The sequence below is a fragment of the Theropithecus gelada genome, chromosome 6 (assembly GCF_003255815.1).
Source record: "Theropithecus gelada isolate Dixy chromosome 6, Tgel_1.0, whole genome shotgun sequence".
Lineage (NCBI taxonomy): Eukaryota > Metazoa > Chordata > Mammalia > Primates > Cercopithecidae > Theropithecus > Theropithecus gelada.
Window position 1 is genome coordinate 59,398,748 of NC_037673.1, and position 17,789 is coordinate 59,416,536.

The window sequence follows — 17,789 nt, forward strand, 5'->3', positions numbered from 1 at the left end:
ACTGACTGCCGGGAATTGGAGTCACCGAGAGAGGAAAGCCGAACTGCGGGAGCCTACAGATCCCAGAAGACACCGCGCTACAGAGGCGTGCAGTCTACAGTTGGAGCTCTTGTCCCAACCGGAGCTGGATAAGAAGGTGTTGGTGTGGTGCTCTCGGTGTTGCGAAGGCTGTTTAAGTTATATGATGAGGTTAAGCCTATGGATGTTTTAGAAGGCCAAGTTCTGGGATCGTTGAGGTCCGAAGAAGTATTCACGTGCCTCCCTCCTGTTTTCCTGCAGCTTGTCGGGGTGGGAAACCCGGAATTTGGGGATGAGCTTGCTCTTTTGTGGGAATGCATTTTTTGCTGCTTGCCTTGGGGAAAAGAACTGCAAGAGTGGAATTAACTCTGGTTTCGCTAGGGCTATGGTTGCTTCTATTAGGAATAGAAGAATAATTATCTTGAACAAATACAAAGGTCCAGCTATAAAGTAGATAATCCACAAAAAGACACAGAATTGGGAACCAGGAGAAACTCAGACCCACAGAATGAAGCTTATCGTGCAGAAGACAGCCCGTGAATCCTAGAAAATTATTTGATTCATTTAACAAATAATTGAACAAATTCCTTTTGTGCCTCATCATTCACTCCGTAAACATTTATTGAGCTCCAACTGTGTAGCAAACACTGCTGGGGATTCTGCGTAAGAAACTTACCTCAAAGTTTATTCTGTTGAGAGAGATGGACAGAAACTCCAAAACGCTGTAAATACGATAACGTATTGGTCATTGTGCTAGGACAGTGTGCCTGACTATAAACTCCGTGAGTACCAGGGCCACAATATCCACATCTGTCTTGCCAGCCAGTGTAATGGCTCTCTTAAATTTTTCTGTGTGTATTCTGTTTCGCTGAAGAAATAGCTTCTTCCTGTCATTACTAAAGCTAACTTTCTTTTGAGCAGTTCATTGTGTGCATTCCCAAACCTTGGTCTTAGGCCCTTCTTTCTTTGATGTAGTTCTAAGTCAGAAAAAAAGTCTCATATACCCTAGTAGCACCTTCAGCTATGTGTTTCATTTCAGTAATCATTGTTATTCCACAAGTCTAAAGAGTCTACACTGTGCTAGGCACTTCCAAATGTTAATAGGGTGGACATGGCCTGGAGAGGTGGCTCATGCCTGTAATCCCAGCACTTTGGGAGGCCAAGGCGGGCGGATCACTTGAGCTGAGAAACTTGAGATCAACCTGAGCAACAGTGTGAGACCCCGTCTCTACAAAAAATACAAACATTAGCCAGGCGTGGTGGTGCAGGCCTGTAGTCTCAGCTACACAGGAGGCTGAGGTGGGAGCATCACTTGAGCCCAAGTATTTGTAATGAGCCAAGATTGCACCAACCTGGGTGATGACAGCATGATAGCCTGTCTAAAAAAAAAAAAAAAAAAAAAAAAAAGGATGAACATGACACAAAACGCTGTGTGTGATTTGTTATTGTTGTTGTTTTTTTTGGGGGTGGGGGTTGGTTTTGTTTTTTTGAGACAGTCTCACTCTGTCACCCAGTCTGGAGTGCAGCGGCATGATCTCAGCTCACTGCAACCTCCGCCTGCCGGGCTCAAGCGATCCTCCCACCTCAGCCTCCCAAGTAGCTGAGATGACAGGCATGAACCACCTTGCCCAGTTAATTTTTGTATTTTTTGTAGAAGCAGAGTCTCACTTTGTTCCCCAGGCTGATCTCAAACTTCCTATCTACCCACCTTGGCCTCTAGGTTGCATTTCTTCTGTGAAATAAAAGGATGCATTTCTTCTGTGAAATAAAAGGTTGCATTTCTTCTATGAAATAAAAGGCAAGTTTTTCTGTTGAGAAGGAGCTGTGGAGGTGGTAGGACAAAGGGCATGAGTGCGGAGAAGGTTTGAAGATCCTTTATGGGCAATGGGAGAGGAAGATTAGAAGGAATTCAAGAAGACATGGCATATCTTCCAGCTAAATGTGGAGCCCAGTATCTCCAATGTGTACTGCTGTTTAACCACAGCCTGGAGAGAAGAGCAGAGAAGACAAAATGGTTCTTTTGATTCATCAATGAATGACCACTATTGCTCCCTAGAATAACATTGTAGGCCTCTCACATTAAGTTCCTATTTACCTTACTTATTTACTTCCCAACGTCATCAAGTTCCTTTTTCTTTCTTAAACATCTTTATACCTCGGCTTTGTGAGTACTGTTCCCTTTGCATTCTCAACCTTCCCCTGGATAACTTTTGTTTGCCCTTAAAGACACAACTCATATATATATAAACATATATATATATATATATATTTTTAAGATAGAGCCTCGCTCTGTCACCCAGGCTGCAGTGCAGTGCCATGATCTTGGCTCACTGTAACCTCAGCCTCCCAGGTTCAAGCTATTCTCATGCCTCAGCCTTTCAAGTAGCTGGAATTACAGGTGTGTACCACCATGCAGGCTAATTTTTTTTTTTCTTTTTTTAGTAGAGATGGGTTTTCACCATGTTGCCCAGGCTGGTCTTGAACTGGCCTCAAGTGGTCTGCCCACCTCTCCCTCCCGAAGTGCAGGGATTACAGGCATGAGTTACCATGCCCGGCTTCAAATATTATGTTTTTTTAAATGGTGGTTCAGGCTGGGTTTCAGTGAGGCAGAGTTGCAGTGAGCCGAGTTCGTGCCACTGCACTCCAGACTAGGCAACAGAATGAGACTCCATCTAAAACAAAGAAAGAAAGAAGGAGGGAGGGAGGGAGGGAAGGAAGGAAGGAAGGAAGGAAGGAAGGAAGGAAGGAAGGAAGGAAGGAAGGAAGGAAGGAAGGAATCCTGAATAGTATAAACAAGATTCTTCTATAAATGTGTTCTTTAGAATGATCTAAATATGTGGCCGGGCACGGTAACTCAAGCCTATAATCTCAGTACTTTGGGAGGCCAAGGTGAGTGGATCATTTGAGGTCAGGAGTTCGAGACCAGCCTGGTCAACATGGTGAAACCCCATCTCTACTAAAAATACAAACATTAGCTGGGCATGGTGGCGTGTGCCTGTAATGCCAGCTACTCGGAAGGCTGAGGCAGGAGAATTGCTTGAGCCTGGGAGGCAGAGATTGTGATAAGCTGAGGTTGTGCCACTGCACTCCAGTCTGGGCAACATAGTGAGACCCTGTCTCAAAAACAAAAACAAAAAAAGCAAAAAAGAATGATCTAAATATTTTTAGATCATCATAAAGACTGTGTTAGATTAATAAAATTAATTAAAGAAGATGATTATGGTCTCTGTTTAATACCAGCATAAGTGTAAACCTTGTCAGTGAATATTACATAATCTCAAAAACATTTGTCAGATAAGCGTTTCCATATCATTACCATTGTTAAAAGAGAAACTAAGGCACAGTAAAATCTTAAAGTGTTTATTTGAACAGGCAGTGATTCACGAATCAGTTTGGGACTCTGCTAAAGGGGCACCAAAGAAAGGCTTTTATAGGGTGAATGTGGAAGTGTGGCAAATAAAATACACTGAGTTGGGTTTTGGTTTGCTTCTGTAGGAACCCAGGGTGCTGCAGCAGCCTCAGTCTAATGGCCTATTAATTATTTTAACACCATAAAATAATGTATATCATGTTGCAAAATAAAACTTTTAGAGGGATTCCAAATACAACAAAAACCAAATTATTAGGGTACATAGAATTCTATTTGTGGGTTAAAGTCTATTTTTATTTTTACTATTTGTTTATTTTTGAGACAGGGTCCTGCTCTGTCTCCCAGGCCGGAGTGCAGTGGCACAATCATGGCTGACTGCAACCTCCCTGTCCAGGACTCAAGCAATCCTCCCACCTCAGCCTCCAGAGTAGCTGAGACCACAGGTTTTCGCTACCATGCCCGGCTAATCTTAGTATTTTTTGTGGAGATGGCGTTTGCCTAGGCTGAACTTGAACTCTTGAGCTAAGTGATCCTCCCACCTCAGCCTATGAAAGTGCTGAGATCAGAGGTGTGAGTCACCACACCTGGCTAGAGTCTATTTTTATATTGTATATTTATATTTAGGTACTTTTTATTTTAAACAATAGTATAAATAAAAATATTTTATTCTATGAAGTGGTGCATGCTCATAATCCCAGCTTCATTAAGGAGATTGAGATGGGAGGAACACTTGAGCCCAGGAATTTGAGACGAGCCAGAGCAGAGCAACATAGCCAGAGACCCTGTCTCTAAAAGCAAAAAAAAGAAAAAAGGCCCTTTTCCAAGTTATTACACACTCTTAATAATTGAAAACTGCTGCAGAAACTTTCACCTTATGAATGCATAAGCGTTTACTAAATCATTCCTATACCATTGTTCTTATAAAAATAGAGCCATACACGTTTTGGTTTATACCTGAAAAATACTTTCAGTACTTTGAAGTGGTTCTCTAGTATAGATTTCCAAGCATGGAATTATTTACTCAAACTGTGTGAACATTTTAGTCTTTGAATATAAATTAACAAATTATTTTCTTTTTTATTTTTTGAGATAGAATCTTGCTCTGTTGCCCAGGCTGGAGTGCAGTGGCACGATCTCTGCTCACTGCAACCTCTGCCTCCCAGGTTCAAGCAATCCTCCTGCCTCAGCCCCCCTAGTAGCTGGGATTACAGGCACTGCCACCATGCCCGGCTAAGTTTTGTATTTTTAGTAGAGGCAGGGTTTCCCCATATTGGCTAGGCTGGTCTCGAACTCCTGACCTCAGGTGATCCACCCACTCATCTTGAACTCCTGACCTCAGGTGTTAATGTTAATGAATTAATGTTAATGAACATAAACATTAATGAATATTAATAAACATTAATGAATATAAACCTTAATGTTAATAAATATAAAGCTACATCAACATTTTTACCAGCTACCATATTCCATTGTATAAACATACCATAATTTATATAATCAGTCCTTATGGAAAGATACATTGTTTCAAGTTTACTATAAACAAAAATGAATCTAGGAATTCTGTTAATTTATAAACATCCAATGAGCTGTATTATAATGTAGAGTTATCCAAGACTCAATTTTATGCAAGTTAAAATAATAAATGAAGGGTAACAAATTAGAGAGCCTATAACTTTTGAGCATGTATTCTATTGCTGCTTCAGCGAAGTACCACAAACCCAATTAGTGCCTTACAACAAGATACATTTATTAAATTTAGGGTTCTGGAGGTTAGAAGTCTAAAATTGTTTGCATGTCTGAGTTTTTTCTGGTGGCTGTAGAAGAGAATCAGTTTCCAAAACTTTTCCAGCTTCTATAGGCTTTCCGCATTCCTTGGCTCCTGGCCCTGACATCCCTCTGACATCTATTATGCCGGCGTATTTTCTTTGTCTTGGACACTCCAGCCTCCCTCTTATAAAGACCCATCTGATTACATTGGACCTAGAGGATAATCCAGGATAATCTTCCCATAGTAAAATTATCCTGGATGATTTAATCACATTGGCAAAATCCCTTTTGCTCTGTAAAGTAACATATTCACAGGTTTTGGGGATTAGGACGTGGACATCTTTTATTCTACCTACCACAAAACAGAGATCTAAATTTGTTTAGAAATGGAGAACCTCGAGCCTCATCTCAGACCAAGATCCCCATGTGATTCTATGCACACTTAAAATTTGAGAAGTACTATCTTTTTTTTTTTTTTCTGAGGCAGAGTTTTGCTCTGTCGCCCCCAGGCTAGAGTGCAATGGCGTAATCTCGGCTCACTGCAACCTCCGCCTCCCAGGTTCAAACGATTCTCCTGCCTCAGCCTCCCGAGTAGCTGGGATTACAGGCATGCACCACCACGCCCAGCTAATTTTTGTATTTTTGGTAGAGATGAGGTTTCCCCATGTTGATCAGGCTGGCCTTGAACTCCTGACCTCAGGTGATCCGCCTGCCTCAGCCTTCCAAAGTGCTGGGATTACAGGTGTGAGCCACATTTCCAGGCCTGAGAAGTACTATCTTTCAATAAAATCAGAAGATACAGTTAAGCAAAAAGAAAATAAAGCATGGTCACAATACCCATCCAACTAGTGATAAACCCTCTTAGCATTTTGGCATTTATTTATTTCCAAAAGTGGGACATTCTGAACATAATGTTTTGCAATCCCCTTTTTTCACAATGCATTGTGAATGTGTAAACATGTCAACAAATACACTTCAAGATAATTTTATTTTAATTAATTAATTAATATATATTTTTGAGACAGAGTCTCCCTCTGCCGCCCAGGCTGGAGTGCAGTGGCATGATCTCGGCTCACTGCAACCTCCGTCTCCTGGGTTCAAGCAATTCTCCTGCCTCAGCCTCCCTAATAGCTGGGATTACAGGTGCCTGCCACCAAGCCTGGCTAATTTCTGTATTTTTAGTAGAGAGGGGGTTTCATTATGTTGGCCAGGCTGGTCTGGATCTCCTGACCTCCAGCAATCCACACGCCTCTGCCTCCCAAAGTGCTGGAATTACAGGCTTGAGACACTGCACCCGGCCTGTTTATTTATTCTTGAAATGGAGTCTCGCTCTGTCGCTTAGGCTGGAGTGCAGTGGTGCGAACTCCGCTCACTGCAACCTCCGCTTCCCTGCCTCAAGCGATCCTTCTGTCTCAGCCTCCTGAGTAGCTGGAATTACAAGCACATGCCACCACTCCAGGCTAATTTTTGTATTTTTAGTAGAGACGGGGTTTCACCATGTTGGCCAAGCTGGTCTCGAACTCCTGACCTTAGGTGACCCATCTGTCTTGGTCTTCCAAAGTGCTGGGATTACAGGTGTGAGCCACTGTGCTCGACCTCAACATAATTTTAAATGGCCAATTTGTATTTTATTATATATGGATGTATTGTGATTTAATCATTCGTCTCATTGGTGATTGTTTAGGTAATTTTATCTTTTTACTTTAAAAAACAGCCCTTGTGTGATTGACATTCTTGGAATGCGGAGCTTGGTTCAAATCCTAACATGGCCTTTTACTAGCTGTTTAACGTTAGGTGGGCTACTTGATTTCTCTGTGCTTCAGTTTCTTCATCTGTAAAGTGGACATAAAGAAAATACCTACCTCGTAAGGATCGTTCTGAGGATTAAAATAAATAATTCCCATAAAGACCTTAAAACTGTACCTGGAATATTCTAAATGAGCAATAAAGGTTTTCTATTATTAATCTTTATGAACACTCTACTATTTCCTTACAACTTCTCTTATTATTATTATTATTTTGAGACGGAGTTTCACTCCTGTTGCCCAGGCTGAAGTGCGATGGCGTGACCTCGCCTCACTGCAGCCTTTGCCCCCAGGATTCAAGTGATTCTCCTACCTCAGCCTCCCGAGTAGCTGGGATTACAGGCCTGCACCACCATGCCCAGCTAATTTTTTATATTTTTAGTAGAGACAGGGTTTCTCCATGTTGGTGAGGCTGGTCTTGAACTCCTGACTTAAGGTGATCTGCCTGCCTCGGCCTCCCAAAGTGCTGGGATTACAGGCGTGAGCCACTGCGCCTGGCCTTATTATTATTATTTTTAAGAAATATGTAGTTGGTGTGTATTTTTAATTAATTTATTTTGAGATGGAGTCTCTTATTTATTTATTTTGAGACAGAGCCTTGCTCTGTTGCCCAGGCTGGAGTGCAGTGGAGCAATCTTGGCTCACTGCAACCTCTGCCTCCCGGGTTCAAGCGATTCCCCTGCCTCAGCCTCCCGAGTAGCTGGGATTACAGGCGTCCAGGCTAATTACTGTATTTTTAGTAGAGATAAGCTTTCACCATGTTGGCCAGACTGGTCTCGAACTCCTGACTTCGTGATCCGCCCGCCTCGGCCTCCCAAAGGGCTGGGATTACAGGTGTGACCTACTGCGCCCACCCCATATTATTTTTGAAATGGGTGTGTGTGAACTCTCTATATGTCCCAGGCTGGCTTCGAACTCCTGGGCTCAAGTGATCCTCCTGCCTCAATATCTGGAGTAGCTGGGACTACAGGCACGCACCACTGCGCCTGAGTAAGTTCTCTTTTTGAGGATAAGAACATTTAGGTGACTATGCTAGCTTTTAGCAGAGGCAAGCAAAACTGGATTTATGTCCTTTTATATTTTTCCACTCTTTCTATTACTCAGGAGTAAACAGCAAGCAATTTGGGTAACTTAAAAAATAAACATTTGCGGGAGGGAGGGTGGACTGATGGGAGTAAGATTCTGTAAATAACTCTTCTCTGCTGTGACGGATCCGCAATTGATATCTAGAATAGAAAGCGTGAAATGGTTCTGATTGAAGCTTCAATCAACCCGGGAAACAATTGGGCTCCCTGGGAGTGGGGCAAACCAGACCTATGGTTTCCATGGTGACAGATCCGGCTAGTCCGGACTCCCGGCTCTTTATACTGCGCAAGCGCTCACAACTGATTTGGCTACCCCGCGCCTTTTGGTTCGAAGAGAAAGCCCCTCCTTCCCCTTCCCACCGTTCGCCTATCGCCCTCGCTCTTTGCTGGTCGCATGCGCGCTGGGCTCCTGTGACGTAGTTTTCGCGCGTCCGCGTCGTTTGGAACCGCGACGCTAAACATGGCGTGTTCCTAGAAGCCGCTTTCGGCATCAGTAGGCGGCGGCGTGGGGACTGGCAGCGTGGGCGCGGGACCAACGGACGCCACTTCGTGCTGGGAAGTGGGAGCGGGAGGGCCGGGCAATTCCCGACCGAACCAAACGGTGAGGCCCCGGCCCGAGAGCCACAGAGCGCGCGGGAGTGGAAGGGAGTGGGTTGGGCACCCGAGACCCGAGAGGCGAGGGAGGAAAGTGGGGCTACCGGGAGATGAGGGATAACGGTAGCGAGGCAAGGGCGGCCTGCAGACTTGGCTGTTTGCGTAACCTTAGGAACCCCGGGAACTGGGGGCTGGCCGAGGAAGCCCGGGAGTGGGCGGCATGGTAGCGGAGCAATCAGGGTGCGAGCTGGGAGGGACAGTATGCTAGGCTAAGCAGAGCCGAGTGTACCCATCGTGGCCGCGGTTGCGGACCTGGATGATGTATTTGCCCTTGGGGGATAGGTGGTGCAAAATTTGAGATAAAGTGGTTATCTCGATTATAAGACCGTTGTGCATTGTTACTGCGCACACGACCTTGTTGCTAATAGCAATAGTGTGATAGCTTTAAACATTTGACCCTTACATGCTTTTAATGAAAGAGGGAAGGTAGTTGTCCATTTGTAGAGAGGAGCTTCATGGAGAGGTATGGCCGCCAATTCTCAAGCTCAGCGACTCCTGCAGATTTGTATTTGGGGGTATTTGTGATTCAGCAAAACTACTTTTGCTCATTGCTTGTGTCATTTTTTCTTTATTATTTTGTGACATAGTGGTTAATGAGAGAAGTACTCCTATCTGAAAGTGATTTGACTAAATAGCAAGGACTGGTAAATAAACTACTAGTGCCAAGGTTGCAGTTGACATACCTCCTCCCCTCCATAATTTTAAACGAGCTCAGTTATAGTGCGGTAGTGTCCTTCAGATTTCGGTTATTCTTCAGAAGGAAGTAAGGAAGAGCAGTTTGCAGCCATAATGCTTTCCCCTCCTCAGATAGGAATTTTCCTCCTCCATTTTCACGTTATTTCAAACTTCTCTGTTCAGTAGAGAAGCATCAGATTAAGGGCAGGGTGACTCTTCTATAGGAGACATCCATTGCATGACACATTTTACATGTTTCATTACTGAGAAAAATTTCGGTGAAATTAGAAAAATTTTCATTTTCCCTTTTGGTTATGATAGGACTGGCATTTTCTCTGTTTCTGCAGTAACCTAGCACAGGGTATAGTAGAAACAATTATAGTAATGGTTTGTGGCCATATGTTATAGCCCCAGGGTAGGAGGGTGGTCTCTGCCCTAGTCACACTTCCTAAGGCCAAAGAGAATTTTCACCACAAACACATTTGGCTGTGGTAATATGTTAGATGTTTTAAACAGATGTGTAAAGATTATCTGATCATTAGTAGAAAAATCATCAGATTTTGTGATGTTTGAATATATTTACATATGGAATCAAACCAGAATGCAGCATGATCCTTGTAGGCATGTGGCTATTAAAATACACTGAAGATTTTTCCAGAAACAAAATTTTTTTTCCCAGCAATAAAAATATTCAAATTTTGAATAAAGTAATGTTTGATAATTTGGATTTTGACCTTTGTGTTATATATTTTTACCTATGTGTGTGTATGTATTTAACCTCACTTCTAATTTAGTGTTATTGATGGTAATATTTTTTCCTTTCTTTATCAGCTTCAAAGAGGGACTTAATTTCAGAGCATTTAAGGAATGGCGAAACACATTTAGTGCAAGTGTGAGTCTGTAGTGTCTTTGGTTTGCCGACTGTCAGGCTGATTACAGATAAGTACAGTTATAAGCTTTGTAGAGCTTAAGTTGCATCAATGTTCTTTACCCTTGCTACTCAAATTGTGGTGTATAGCATCACCTGGGAGTTTATTAGAAATGCATGATCTCAGGCTCAATCCAGAGCTGCTGAATCAAAATCTGCAATTTTAACAAGATCTCTAGATTAAAGGAATGTTCAATAAATCTTGAGATACACTACTTTGGTTGGTAACAGTTGAAGAACACTGAAGTAATACACAAACCTGTATAAAAATTTATGGCATCATTTATTTTAATCTGAGGTGATCTTACGCTGATTATCCAGTCTGATGAAACTGAGGCCCAGAAAGGTAAATGCCTTGCAAAAGGTCACACATACCTAGATTAATAACCCAGATTCCAACTCATCCAGTGCTTTTCTTTTGCTGATTACTATCAGAGCTTGTTATATTAAAAATGAACTAAAATTCATGAATGACAGTTAGGTGTTCGTTCAATAACAAACGTTTATTGGGTACTGGACAGGCAGCCCAACAATACTGTGTGTCCCTGCTACGTGCTCCTGTTTATCATGGTGGCTAATAACCCACCACCTTTCCTCTTTATTTTCTTTGAGATGGTGGTCTCACTGTTGCCTAGGCTGGAGTGCAGTGGTGTGATCTCTGCTCACTGCAACTTCTGCCTCTGGGGTTCAAACGGTTCTCCTGCTTCAGCCTCCAGAGTAGCTGGGATTACAGATGCTTGCCACCAAGCCTGGGTAATTTTTGTATTTTTGGTAGAGACAGGGTTTCACCATTTTGGCCAGACTGGTCTTGAACTCCTGACCTCCTTAAACTCCACCCACCTCGGCCTCCCAAAGTGCTGGGATTACAGGAGTGAGCCCGGCCCCCTCTTTACTCTTTTTTTTTTTTTTTTTGAGTTGGAGTTGTGCTCTTTTTGCCTAGGCCGCAGTGCAGTGGTGCGATCTTAACTCACCGCAACCTCTGCCTCCCGGGTTCAAGTGATTCTCCTGCCTCAGCCTCCCGAGTAGCTGGGATTACTGGCATGCGCTACCGCGCCCAGCTAATTTTGTATTTTTTGTAGAGATGGGGTTTCTCCATGTTGGTCAGGCTGGTCTTGAACTCCCGACCTCAGGTGATCGCCCACCTTGGCCTCCCAAAGTGCTGGGATTACAGGCGTGAGCCAACACGCCTGGCCCCCTCTTTACTCTTTACTGGTTAAAGTTCCCTTCTGCTTCATAGAGGAAGTGAAATACATTGAGTGGAAACTTCATTGCTCTCTGTTCTGTTTCACTTGTAAACATGAAGACCTCTATCTGTCCATCTCTAATTATATTCTAATTTTTTTCTCTTTATGGGCAATATTTCCTTCATGTGTTTGCTAGGGCGGCCACAACAAAATACCTTATATTGGGTAGCTGAAACAAGAGAGTTTTTTTTTCTCACAGTTCTGGAGGGTGGTAGTCCAAGATCAAGGTGCAGATAAGATTGGTTTCCTGTAAGACCTCCATCCTTGGCTTGCAGATGGCCACCTTCTTGCTGCCTTTTCTCATGGTCATCTTGTGTGTACATGCACCTCTGCTGTCTCTTTTTCTTTTCTGTTTTTTTTTTTTGTTTTTCAGATGGAGCCTCGCTCTTGTCTCCCAGGCTGGAGTGCAGTGGCCTGCTCTCAGCTCAGTGCAGCATCTGCCTTCCTGGTTCAAGTGATTCTCCCGCCTCAGCCTCCTGAGTAGTTGGGATTATAGGCGCCCCCCATCACACCTGGCTAATTTTTATGTTTTTAGCAGAGACGGGTTTCACCATGTTGTCCAGGCTGGTCTCAAACTCCTGACCTCAGGTGATCTGCCCGCCACAGCCTCCCAAAGTGCTGGGATTACAGACATGAACCCCTACACTGGCCTGTTGTGTCTTTTTCTTTCTTACTTTTTTTTTTGAGACGGAGTCTCGCTCTGTCGCCCAGGCTAGAGTGCAGTGGCCCGATCTCGGCTCACTGCAAGCTGATCTCGGCTCACTGCAAGTTCCGCCTCCTGAGTTCATGCCATTCTCCTGCCTCAGCCTACCAAGTAGTTGGGACTACAGGTGCCTGCCACCTCGCCTGGCTAGTTTTTTGTATTTTTAGTAGTGACAGGGTTTCACTGTGTTAGCCAGGATGGTCTCAATCTCCTGACCTCGTGATCCACCCGCCTTGGCCTCCCAAAGTGCTGGGATTACAGGCATGAGCCACTGCGCCTGGCCCCTGTCTCTTTTTCTTATAATGGCATCAGTTATATTGGTTTAGGGCCTTACCCTAACAACCTCATCTTATCTTAATCATCTCCTTAAAAACCTTATCTCCAAATACGGAGGGTTCAGGGGTTAGGGCTTCAACATGAATTTTTGAGGAACACAGTTCAATTCATAACATTCAGTTCTTCCTTTTTCAATTAGTACTAACTTAACAAGGATTTAAGCATAACCAAGTCTCTTACCTTTTTTTTTTTTTTGAGACAGAGTCTCACTCTGTTCCTCAGGCTTGAGTGCAGTGGTGCTATCTTGGCTCACTGCAATTTCTGCCTCCCAGGCTCAAGCAATCCTCCCACCTTATCCTCCCTGGTAACTGGGACCACAGGTGAGGCACAGGCCACAATGTTTGGCTAATTTTTGAATTTTTTTTTGTAACGATAGGGTTTTGCCACATTGCCTAGGCTAGTCTCAAACTCCTGGGTTCAAGCGATCTGCTGGCCTTGGCCTTCTGAAGTATATTGAAATTATAGGGGTGAGCCACCATGCCTGGCCTCAAATCAAGCCTTATCTTCAATATACTCTCCTTACCTTAGATCCTTAGATTGCTCTTCAGCTTTGTCTGTAATTATTTTTCTTAGTTTTTTTTTTTTTCCTCTTTTAAGAGAAGAGGTCTGTGTTACCTAGGCTGGCCTCAAACTTCAGGGCTCAAGTGATCCTGCCACTTTAGTCTCATGAGTGGCTGGTACTACTTGTGTGTGCCGCCATGTCCAGCTTATTTCCTTTAAGTTTCTTGAAATAATTCTCTATATTCATTTTCTTCACCTCCTTATTACTTATTTTATTCTATTTTTTTTTCAGTATTTTGAAGGCTGACATTCCATAGCAGTCACTGAATTTGATGTAGTGGTGATCACCATTGATATTTTTGTTGCTAAATCTAATGGAATCTGTTTAATCATTTGCCATTTTAACTACTTGTTCATTCTTGAAATTTTCTTCTTATACTTCTGGGACACCATATTTTCCTTATTTCCGTCTTATGTTTTAGCCAGTGTTTCCTTGGTTATTTTTCTTTTTTCTCTGACCACTTTATTTTTTTTTTTTTTATTTTTTTTATTTTTTTGAGACGGAGTCTCGTGCTGTGTCACCCAGGCTGGAGTGCAGTGGCGCGATCTCGGCTCACTGCAAGCTCCGCCTCCCAGGTTCAGGCCATTCTCCTGCCTCAGCCTCCGATAGCTGGGACTACAGGCGCCCGCCACCACGCCCGGCTAGTTTTTTTCGTATTTTTAGTAGAGACGGGGTTTCACCATGTTAGCCAGGATGGTCTCGATCTCCTGACCTCGTGATCCGCCCGCCTCGGCCTCCCAAAGTGCTGGGATTACAGGCTTGAGCCACCGCGCCCGGCCTCTCTGACCACTTTAGATGTTTCACTCTGAGACACTACCCTGCTCTCTTCTGAAAACCTTCAGATTAAAATCCAAACTACGTAGTGTAGGAAATAAGGACCTTAATGCACACTCTTCTTGAATGGTCTCATCCGTGGTGGCTTCAACTACTGCCTCTATTTTGATGACTCCCAAATCTCTGGCTTTTTAGCACAGGTCTCTCTTCAACGCTGACATATGTAGTTGTCTTAAAATACTTGACATTTGTGTCAAAAAGTGTATTTCAACCTTCCTGAAGTTATTTTCCTCCTATGAGCCATGCAGGCACCAATGAGTTGGAGAAGCCCCAAATCTTCATTCTTTCCCCTTATTAACTTATGTGTAACCCCCACCTCCAACTCTCCAACTATCTAATTATTTTATTTCCAACTCTCCAACTATTTTTTTTTTTTTGAGACGGAGTTTCACTCTTGTTGACCAAGCTGGAGTGCAGTGGTGCGATCTCGGATCACTGCGACCTCCACCTTCCGGGTTCAAGTGATTCTTCTGCCTCAGCCTCCTGAGTAGCTGGGATTACAGGCATGCGCCACCACGCCTGGCTAATTTTGTATTTTTAGTAGAGACGGGGTTTCTCCAGGTTGGTCAGGCTGGTCTCAAACTCCTGGCCTCAGGTGATCCACCCGCCTCGGCCTCCTAAAGTATTGGGATTACAGGCATGAGCCACTGTACCCAACCAACACATGTATAGTTTAAAATGTAAGTGTTTACAGTACAGTAAACTATTAACAATATAGTACTACAAACAGTATTCATATTGTTAATAGTATTATACAGAAAAATGAAGAAGGATGTCGGGAACATAGAGATTCTGGGTTTAGGAGTGAGCCATTTTAGATTGGCAGTTAGTGGACACCTCTTTAAATAGAGGACAACTTGAATAGAATGGAATGCTGTCAAAGAGCAAGGCATGCTTTTATCTAGAGACCAGAGCTTTCCAGCCAGAGGGAACAAATTGTACAAGGGAAGGATAAGCTACATTTTATACATCTTTCACTAAAGATGTTTGCATATTGTCTCCAAGTCTCTGTTACTGTAGATAACTAGGTTGTGCAGACAACCTAGTCCTTTGTCTCCTTATTCTTGTATGCCCATGCAGGAGTATCTGTGATTAGAGCACCAGGTGTGAAACTGCTGGGTCATAGAAGATACAGTCAGGAGTTGCTTAAGGCTGGGATACATCCTGAGAAATGGGTCATTAGGCAATTTTGTTGTTCGTTCTATGAACATCGTATGAACAAACCTAGATGGTACAGCCTATTATATACCTGGGCTATGTGGTATATAGCTTATTGCATCTAGGCTACAAGCCTGTATGGCATGTTACTGCACTGAATACTGTAAGCAGTTGCAGCAAAGTGGTATTTGTGTGTTTAAACATATCTAAACTTAGAAAGGTACTGTAAAAATACAGTGTAGAAGATTTAAAAAAAAATGGTACATCTGTATAGGGCACTTACCTTGAATGGAGCTTGGAGGACTGGAAGTTGCTTTGGATGAATCAGTGAGTAAGTGGTAAGTGGAAGTGAAGGCCTAGGGCATTAGGGTACACTTAGGCTACACTAAATTTATTAATAAATTTTTTTCTTCAATAATCTTAGCTTATTGTAACTTAGTTTATAAACTAACTTTTTGTCTCTGTTGCAGTTAACACTTAGCTTAAAACGCAAACACGTTGTGTAGCTCTACATTGTTTAAAACAAAGACACAAACACACACATTAACGCAGGTACACACAAGTTCAGGATCATCAATATCTCTGTCTTCCACCTCCACATCTTGTCTCACTGGAAGGTCTTCAGGGGCAATAACATTCATGGAGCTGTCATCTATGATAGCAATGCCTTCTTCTGAATTATCTCCTGAAGGACCCATCTGAGGCTGTTTTACAGTTAACTTTTTTTTTTTTTTAATAGGAGTAGTACATTGTAAAATTATGATAAGAAGTATAGTAGCGGGGCTTGGTGGCTCATGTCTGTAATCCCAGGGTTTAGGGAAGCTGAGGTGGGAAGATTGCTTGAGGTCTGGGGTTTGAGACCAGCCTGGGCAACATAGCCAGACTCCATCTCTACAAAAAGTAAAAAAATTAGCATGGCATGATGGCTTATGCCTGTAGTCCCAAGTCTCCACTATTCAGGAGGCTGAGGTGGAACGACCACTTGAGCCCAAGAGTTCAAGATTGTAGTGAATTACGATGCTGGCATTGCTATCTACCTTGGGTGACAGAGATCCTAACTCTTAAAAAAAAAAAAAAGTTGGCCGGGTGTGGTGGCTCACACCTGTAATCTTAGCACTTTGGGAGGCCGAGGTGGGTGGATCACGAGGTCAGGAGTTCGAGACCAGGCTGGCCAACATGGTGAAACCCTGTTTCTACTAAAAAAATACAAAAATTAGCTGGGCGTGGTAGCATGCACCTATAATCCCAACTACTTGGGAGTCTGAGGCAGGAGAATTGCTTGAACTTGGGCGGCGGAGGTTGCAGTGAACCAAGATTGCACCACTGCACTTCAGCATGGGCAACAAGAGTGAAACTCCATCTCCAAAAAAAAAAAAAAAAAAAAAAGTGTACTGTGGTAAATGCATAAACCAGTAACATAGTTGTTTATTATCACTTTCAAGTATTATGTACTGTACCTAACTGCATGTGCTAGTGCAGTAGGTTAGTTTACACCAGCATCACCACTAATGTGTGAGTATTATGATTTGCTACGACTTAGGATGGCTATAATGTCACTATGTGATAGGAACTTTTCAGCTCCGTTAAAATCTTATGGGATCACTGTCATATATATATGGTCCATATCTGACTGAATTTTTTTTTTTTTTGAATCTCACTCTGTCTCCCAGGCTGGAGTGCAGTGGCACGATCTTGGCTCACTGCAGCCTTGACCTCCTGGGCTTAGGTGATTCTCCCATCTCAGCCTCCTGAGTAGCTGGGACTACAGGTGTGCCCCACCACGCCCAGCTAACTTTTTGTTTTTTTAGTAGTGGTGGGGTTTCTCCATGTTGCCCAGGCTGGTCTCGAACTCCTGCACTCTAAGTGATCCGCCTGCCTCGGCCTTCCAAAATGTTGGATTACAGGCGTGAGCCACCTTTTTTATGTGGTGTGTTATCCTCTGTGTGTCCTGGTCATAGAATACACAAAATATATACTCACACTTAATTTCTTTTAGAGACTGCTAGATAGCTCTCCAAAGTTGTATTAATGGATATTCCCAGTAGCAATGTGTAAGAGTTTCTGTTTCCACGCATTCTTGCCAGCATTGAATATTTTTGGACTTTGTAATTTTTGCTAGTCTGATGATCATAAAGTAGTTTTTCACTGTTTGGATTTTAAATCCCTGATAACCAGTGAGATAGCATCTCTTCTGATATTAATTAAACATTTAGCTCTTCCTTTCTATATATTTTCTGCTTACACCCTTTGTTCACTTTTCTTGTATATTTGTCTTGTTGATTCATAAGGGTTCCTAGTATATTCTGTATAATAAACCTTTGTTTGAATTATGTATTAATAAAATTCTTCTCTTTTTTTTTTTTTTTTTTTTGAGACGGAGTCTCGCTCTGTCGCCCAGGCTGGAGTGCAGTGGCCAGATCTCAGCTCACTGCAAGCTCCGCCTCCCGGGTTTACGCCATTCTCCCGCCTCAGCCTCCCGAGTAGCTGGGACTACAGGCGCCCGCCACCTCGCCCGGCTAGTTTTTTGTATTTTTTTAGTAGAGACGGGGTTTCATGGTGTTAGCCAGGATGGTCTCGATCTCCTGACCTCGTGATCCGCCCGTCTCGGCCTCCCAAAGTGCTGGGATTACAGGCTTGAGCCACCGCGCCC

The 17,789-nt window shown here is 43.2% G+C and overlaps 1 protein-coding gene across 3 annotated transcripts in view; it reads left to right on the top strand.

The window, feature by feature from the left end:
• The first annotated feature begins 10 nt into the window (after positions 1–10).
• IPO11 (importin 11) overlaps positions 11–17,789 on the top strand; it is a 238,648-nt gene continuing 220,869 nt past the window's right edge. Inside the window, exon 1 of one of the 3 annotated variants that reach the window (XM_025389459.1) lies at positions 11–136. Coding sequence is in view for 1 of the 3 variants with exons in the window: in XM_025389457.1 (XP_025245242.1) it covers positions 15,210–15,323 (114 nt within the window). In the remaining 2 variants the exon portion in view is untranslated. Of the gene's footprint in view, positions 137–8,463; positions 8,647–15,077; positions 15,324–17,789 lie in introns of those variants that run through there. The other 2 variants (XM_025389458.1, XM_025389457.1) reach the window with 2 other exon arrangements.